The 7584-nt window shown below is 37.3% G+C and overlaps 2 protein-coding genes across 2 annotated transcripts in view; both read right to left on the bottom strand.

The window, feature by feature from the left end:
* The window catches only part of LOC102799975 (tumor necrosis factor receptor superfamily member 14-like), a 5109-nt gene extending 3043 nt beyond the window's left edge, over positions 1 to 2066 (bottom strand). Inside the window, exons 1-2 of the mRNA XM_087852928.1 lie at positions 1936 to 2066; positions 419 to 484 (exon numbers count right to left, since the gene is read on the bottom strand). The gene's annotated coding sequence lies outside the window, so the exon portion shown is untranslated. The remainder of the gene's footprint in view (positions 1 to 418; positions 485 to 1935) is intronic.
* A 771-nt stretch (positions 2067 to 2837) lies between these two features.
* On the bottom strand, positions 2838 to 6404 carry LOC102780012 (tumor necrosis factor receptor superfamily member 5-like). The gene is made up of 9 exons (XM_035906728.2): positions 6296 to 6404; positions 5852 to 5945; positions 5541 to 5666; positions 4850 to 4996; positions 4470 to 4557; positions 4179 to 4363; positions 4048 to 4085; positions 3892 to 3943; positions 2838 to 3791 (listed from the first exon to the last, which is right to left on the bottom strand). The coding sequence occupies exons 1-9, from the start codon at positions 6335 to 6337 to the stop codon at positions 3787 to 3789; spliced, it is 777 nt and encodes a 258-aa protein (XP_035762621.2). The 5' UTR covers positions 6338 to 6404; the 3' UTR covers positions 2838 to 3786.
* Between the last annotated feature and the right edge of the window lie 1180 nt (positions 6405 to 7584).

Raw genomic sequence — 7584 nt, 5'->3', positions numbered from 1 at the left:
CTCTTTCATGGCATGCATTTTTAATTTCTCTTTGCTATTTGGGTTGAATGGGACCCGATGGATGTAAAAATAAAGAATTATCTTTTTACCTGGTTTTGCCCTACAAGGGCCTCATATGCACATATGAGGACATTCGTTTTTAATTTTAAAAACGAATGTCAGTGGATATCAGTGGATATCGGGCCCTTGTAGAGCAACATTTAGTATTGTGGTCTAGACAACCCAAAATGTGATGTCCACATATGTGGATGCCAGGTCCTAGGAGGTTAAAGAATTTTTTTTTTAAAGGAACAACATATTGGGGTGAGTGAGCATTAAGTAAAGTTGTAGCATAAAGAACAAGAGGACATAAAATAAAATTGTTGTTTCTGGTTCCCTGGTCCGTATTACAGGAAGCGGGTTTACGGCAGGAACCTACCTGCAGATGTTCTTTGACAAAGTCTTCACTTCCTGTTGCATCTGCAGCTTGTTTAAGGTGTACAGCCTGTAAGAACACAGACAGTGACGACCGTATATTGTGGATTCACTACATAATCTATAGGATACATCTTTCCAACACTGATAGGCAGCTGTCAGGTTGTCAGCAAGTTCCTCTGCATGAAAGCATTTTCCATAAGCATTCAACTTTCTTGGTCCATGAGATTAAAGTGAGGGCTCAGCTCTTTATTTGCCTGATGATGGAATGCTTTCACTCATTACATACAGATGTGCTTGAATCAGCTCACGTAATTGAACTAATTTTAATCAACTCTTAAGGAAGTCAAAACTCAGAGTTAGTCATCTCAGATTTTATCATTTCAGAACGGGGCCCTGTTGTTTGACTCATATAATATGCAGAGACCACTGAAGAACTACAGTTTTATGGAAAATTGTTCAAAGGAATGACCTTGACTTTATTACAGCAAGTCACCACCTTCTTTCAGCTGCGCCCTTTCCAGTCCCTTGCATCCTCCTCTGACACACCAACCCTCCGCATGTCCTCCTGCTACATCCATGAATCTTCTCTGAGGTCTGCCTCTTCTCCTCCTCCCTGGCAGCTTTCTATTCAGCATCCTTTGTTCAGTACATCTAGTTTCTCTCCTTTGCACATATCCTCAGTTCTGCCTCTCTAACTTTGTCTTTCAAAGCGGACCCTCTGATGTACTCTTTCCTCCCTCCTAATAACAATAGTAACATCTTCAACTCTCCAGCTCAGTCTCCTGTCGTTTTGTCAGTACCACCATCTCCAAACCATACATTATAGCAGGTCTCACTACCATTTTATATACCTTCCTTATCACTCTCACTCTCAACAGCACCCTTGGGACGAATGAAGTTAGGTGAATCTGAATCTTTTGCTATTATCTTTCTGTCACAAATCCCCCCTAACACTCATCTCCACCCTGCCTGCACCGACTTCATCACTTTTCTTGTGCACTGTACATTGCTTTGGATATTTGACTCCAGGTAATTAAACTCATCTACCTTCACCATCTCAATGCTCACTTTCCCACCTTCCTCACCTGTCATTCTCGCACATATTCTGTCTCCAGAGAATACCCCCACCTCTCCAGGCTCGCTTCCACCTTCTCTCTACTCTCAGTACACATACTTCTCTTCTCTTGGTACCCATCATATACTTTCTCTAGATCCACGATTTAGAATAAATAAACTTTCCTTTGGTCATCAATACCAGACTATTAAATTTAATAATTATATAAAATGTATCCGACAAAGTTTTTGCAGAGATCAGTTTGGTTTAGATAAAAGTTTGTATTGTTTCTTGTTACAAAGCATTGCTGGAACAGGGCTTTGGTTACTGTTTTACTCACCGTTCACTTCCTACGGACCTGCTTTCTCCACTAAGGTCCGCAGCCGCATTAGAAACAACTGAATAGCTGCTTCGTTTAACAGCCTGTAACCAAACATTCTGTAGAAGTGATCTAAGGAACTTACCGTCAGCGGTATAAGACGACGTTTGCAGAGTCTCCGTCACAGCGCACCGTAGGCTGAATAGTTCACGACGCACTGGAAAGTAAACACCTGCCGTTTCTTGAAAATTAAGCGTTCAAAAGCAACGGCTAAGCTTCAGGGAGAAAGCGAAAGTGCGCAGAACATACAGAACAGAACAAGCGCGCAGTCCGTCATGACGTCATGTGGCCGGTTTCTTATGGAGGAGTGTCGAGTCGGGAGCGGTGGCTGGGTAATAGTGCCAGAGGCAAGGTACACCTTGGACAAGCTGCTTGTTTTATGACCCAAACAACTATTCACACTCACATTCACATCTATGGGCAATTGAAAATTTTGGGTCCAATTTTAATTGATTAACGCCACATTTGATTGAATGTTTAAGGATATGTTTATTTAATTCATTATGGGACTCGTAGACCTCCATATTTTCCTACTGTACTTTCATTTTTATATGACCTCTGTGAGGTAAAAGTGGCTGTCATACACTATGATGAGTTGGAGCAGACTAATTCTGAGAATCTTAATGAAATTTAAATGAGCTTTAACTCTTTAAAATCTCTTCACAGAGCAAACAGATGCTTTTCTCATATATATATATATATTGGTACTCTTAGAAATGAAAACATTTAGTATAGATGAAGAAAAACAGAAGTCTCTCGGGTTGCGTAATTCTGAACTCTTGTCTTTCAGTTTCACTTTGTTTTGCTTAGTGTAAACATATCTCTAATGGCAGAATACACACACACACACACACACACACACACACAGTGTATTGCTGATGCTCATTTCAGCCCTTTAAAAACCTTACTGTTCATTTCTGAACAGTGATCAGCCCATAATGGAAAGCTTGTGTGCCATGAGGTACAGAAACATTACACACACTGATGTCAGTTGCTTTTTTTAATGTAATAACAAGTTCTTTCAACTGATGTGACTTTAGCTGTATGGTTAATGAAATGAAACAGCTTTGTGCTCCAAAATAAGAGGAAATAAACAGTATAATATAAAAATTAATCTTTATTGCGCATAATTACATAAATAAAATATTTAAAAAGTATTTTCTTCAGCTTCTTTAGATTGTGGTATGATCTTTTGCTGTCACTCAAAAAGCTCAGTCACAGCAGCATCACACCGAAACAGTGCACATGAATTCAAATGTATGGGATGAAGCTTCTGTTGCTAATGCACTATATCACCTTCATCTGATTTTAGCTGTTTTCTGAAAAAACCTATCCATTTTCTATCATCCACACTGAAATATACTTTGACCTAATAAAATATCATTTATTTGCCTTTCTTTGGTATGTTTTTGGTATGATACTTGAGTATGTTTTTACTTTCTGCTTTCACACCACTGAACAGACTGAGGAGGACTAGAAGCTTTCTGACATGTATAAATGCAGCCTTTTCCATTTACTGCTGCTTTATACAATACTTTTATTCCTCTACATTGCGCCATCCATTATCAGAGAGGCCTCAGTTTCTATAGATGTTAGGCACCATGTGTGATGTGGTGGTTAGTAATACTTGGGCACCACAGGGGACGGTCCAGTCTCCATTCATGTTCACTTTGTACACCTCAGATTTTCAGTGCAACAGTGAATCATGCCACCTGCAGAAGTTCTCTGATGTCACTATAGTGAATGGGCGGGTTAAGGGTGAGCAGCAGTCGGAGTATAGGGAGCTGTCGGGGAATTTTGTGGAGTGGTCGGGTAAAAATCACCTCCTTCTTAATGTCAGCAAGACAAAAAGAGCTGGTGGTTGACTACTGGAGGAAAAAACTGCGACTAGGTGCATCATGCAGGTGGGGTCTCTTCTGTTAATCTTCATATAGTTTCACACTGAGGAGAGAAAGATATTCAGTTAAATAGCAAACCTCTTGTACGTTTGCAGAGACATCAGGCAGTGCCGGTTTGAGTGGATAACTCATGGCCGTCTTACCTGGTTTCTCATTCAGTGTTTTCAGTTCTATTTCTGTTTCTTTTTCTTCATTCTTAGTGAAAAACAAAAAAAACAAAAAGAAGAAGACATAATTACTTTGATAAATCAGGTGTTGCCATCCGTTACAGTCCACACTCCTGTGATATTCAAACATACCTTCCTCAAGTTGATTAGGTGTACAATTATTTTTTTGTCTTTGCAAAAAGAAAAACAATTTAAAAATTAGTGTAAAAATATTATTTTCTATCTAAATTGTGATAACAATTTTATTGTTCTGTTGTTCTCACCTCGTTTTAGACATCCAATCTTCTTTCTACAGAGACACAAAGCTATAAGTATCACGATTAATAAAATCAATAACAGGCAGCCAGTGATGATCCAAGAAAGAACCACATTCTCATCTTGTTCTTCACACTGAGCATCAGTTGTAGCATTTCCTGGTCTTATCAGCTTAAGGTTTAGTGACTCACATCTGGAAGGACAGAGAGACACTTTACAGAAAAATGTACAGATGTGCCACAATCACTGGTGCTGGAGGAAATCAGACGTGTCTGTGTCTGCTTTGAAGCTTCACTTACGGTCTGTGTGGCCGGCAAAACTTTAAAGTTCCATCTGAAAATGTCCCAAAGCTGCACACAGAGCACTCAGTGTCTCTGAAGGCTGTTCCTGCATCAACACGAATATGCACCATTTTCAGCATGTACATCATGATGGATCAGTGAGTGACTGTGACATCAGAATAATTATATGTGTCTAATGACAACCAGTTTAAAATACATCTAAAAGCATTTCCTTGTTTCAGTTTCTAAATGTAATCTTTCTGAGTTCATTCATGTGGTGGAGTGATGGAGAGCAGCTTTACTACAAAGTAATAACACCATATTGAGAAACCACAGCAAGTATACAACAGAAATATTATTCCATCCAGTTTATTTACACGTAAGCACAAGAATACAACCTGCTTGGCTGATGTATTCTCCTGGGTTACAGCGTTTGTGTTTTTGTACTTCCACACAGTGAACACCTGCACAGTAGAATCCATCCCGTGGTTCACAAATTGTATCTGATGTTGTTGTGCATGCCCTCTTTTTCTTCACATCTGAACCTGTGAGCACGTAGAGAGGACGCATGTTAGACAGGATGCTAGGGATTGGGAAAGAACGAGGCAGAGAGGTCACTGCTGTAGTGATATTATGATGTGATTCATCAAAAGTGACTTATGGTGTTTTTCCTCCTTAAAATTAGACACTATAACAGTAATCAACATTTAATCAATTATTTTAAAATTACTGATATATTAAAAGTTTGTAATAATTGTCAGATTGAACAATTGAACATTTTAATTCAGAAAAAAATATTTGTAGAAAACATCAATGAAATTGATGCTTCCTTTTACTTTGATGAAAATCTAAAGTACGGTATATTATCTGTAGGCAACATCATATCGTAGAGGGTAAGTATGTCAAATCAAAGCAATAGGACCCTTATACCAATCTTTACTGAATTTCCCGGAGGAAACTAAAGAGCACGAGGAAATAAAATAAAATGTTCTGTCTGACTCTCTGTCTGTCTATCTAACACTTTTAATTCTTATACAGCAGTAACAGCTTCACTAGTTTCCTAAATAAGAAATATGACTAAAAACCTACTTGGGTCACAGATTGTGCAGTGAGTGCATTGTTTGAGTCCGCTGGGCTTATCAATGTGGGTTCCATCCTCGCAGGGCACACAGGAAGTGTTTGCAGTCCTTGTGCAATCTGTCTTGACTCGATTTCCTGTTATAATAGAAAAAAAGCAGACTATTTTCAATGCATGTCGCTGTTACTCATCTAAACTGTGAAACATTTAGAGTTATAAAGATGTGAAGTTGAACTTTCACATATAGAGAGACAGTAAAGAGCAGGACTCCATGTTTAATAACCAAAGTAAAATCAGCCTCTAACATTCAGCTGGATCTTACCTGCAGGACACTTTGAACAGCACAGGCCTTGTACTTTATACATTTCTGAAGGACATGAGTGAGTGAGGACACTGAAGACTTTCATCATGATTAACTGAAAACAAAGAAAAAGGAATGCATTTAAAAGTAGAACCACACTTCAAACTGAGAATGACTCGACTAACAGAGAGCAGCAGGAGGTGGAAAAGAAGAAAGAAATGAAATGAAATGTGCAACAACCTGAAAATGAGAGCTGAGGATTGAAGAAGGAAGATAGTGATGACAGCATCAATTTAAATGAAAAATTGACAGTACAGGAGGAAATTATAGCATGTAATTCACACAGTGATGCAGATGTGAGTCAGAAGATGTTGAGGGGGTTACAAAATAGTTACATAGAAGGAAAAAAAAATTGTTTTATTTTTTTTAAAAGCTTCTTGTAAGTTTGTATGATAAATATTTTACCAGCAACACTGCAGCTGTCAAAGAATTTCCTCCTGGAATCATTTTATACAGCAGAATGAAGACTTTCCTGAACTGAAGACCGTCTCACTGAGATTTGCAAGGAGATGAGCTGTATGATCTAAAACAGCAGGAGAACATCTGAAAAAAAAATGTAAGTGAGCAGCAGAAAACCTGGTTCCTGTGGATAAAAAGTTAAATGTTTATGATTCAGGGTAAAAAATTGATTTGCTTTTTGTTCTTTGTTTGATTGTTTTTTTTAATTGTTTTTTTTATAATGAAAGAAAAAAGTATTTAAAGGAATAACCTGGTGGTTTGCGTTACAGTGCTTAACAAATATATTAGAACAGAGATATTTTAGAGGTCTGTCAAAAAAAACTGTGTAAAACTAAAACTTATATTCTTTATTATCAAACAAATAACAAACTAAATTCGTGATTTTACCCCCACATTTGAGCTGACACGCTTGACTTCACTGATATTATTCATAAATATTATTCAACCACTAAAACCAGCTATTCTGTAAGTAAACAACTATAATTTTGATTCTAACCTAAAAAAAAAAATACTACTTTTTTTTTTTGGTAAAACAGTATACTTGAAAATTCTTGGAAAACAACAATATGTGGATTTCAGCATTAACAAGTGACTTTTGCTTAAAGAGCTTGTACATACTGATGTAGTAACCATAAGAGAAAATTAAAATAATTATCATTAGTGTTAATTTAGGGCAGATGTGGCACAAACGTTATAGCATAAAGCACACGAGGAAATAAAATAAAATGTTAACATTTTTTTAAATGAAGATCAAAGCTAGAAAATATGTATTTCCCTCACAAGCTTCATGCTATTGTAAAGATATAACAACATTTAAAATGAACTTTTTCTTGAGGAAGTCAAAATGTAGTTAATTCATAATCAGTTCAGAATTTAAAGTTAAGAGTTTGTTAAACGTGCCCTCTGGAACATGGCCCTGGTGTTTGTCTTGTATATATGCAGAGTTCATATAGAAATTATAGATGGCTGCCGTGCCTTCGAATTATGCTACATATCAGCCTAAGTCCCAAACACCAAAGAATTTCACACGGTACCACTCCAAGGAAAAATGTGTGACAATTTTTTCACTGAATTATCAATAAAGATCATTAAAACAGTAAAAACTGTCATATATTATTCTGATTTTATCTGGATTGTTAAATAATATTGAGTTTGTGGAGACAAATGATCAAACGTGAGGGCAGTTTTGGGCCTTGCCTTCTTTGAAGCTGCTTCAGCTTTTGTCTAACTTTCCT

Source organism: Neolamprologus brichardi, chromosome 16 (assembly GCF_056152115.1).
Source record: "Neolamprologus brichardi isolate AB-2024 chromosome 16, ASM5615211v1, whole genome shotgun sequence".
Taxonomy (NCBI): Eukaryota; Metazoa; Chordata; class Actinopteri; order Cichliformes; family Cichlidae; genus Neolamprologus; species Neolamprologus brichardi.
The sequence above is the reverse complement of the archived record's forward strand: the minus strand, read 5'-3'. Positions and strand labels throughout refer to the sequence as shown.

Coding starts and splice junctions, on each gene's coding strand:
- LOC102780012 (XM_035906728.2), bottom strand. CDS start 6,337: ATGATTCCAGGAGGAAATTCTTTGACAGCTGCAGTGTTGCTG. Junction 5,946..6,295: donor TGACAGCTGCAGTGTTGCTG/GTAAAATATTTA, acceptor CTTTGTTTTCAG/TTAATCATGATGAAAGTCTT. Junction 4,997..5,540: donor CTGCACAATCTGTGACCCAA/GTAGGTTTTTAG, acceptor ACGTGCTCACAG/GTTCAGATGTGAAGAAAAAG.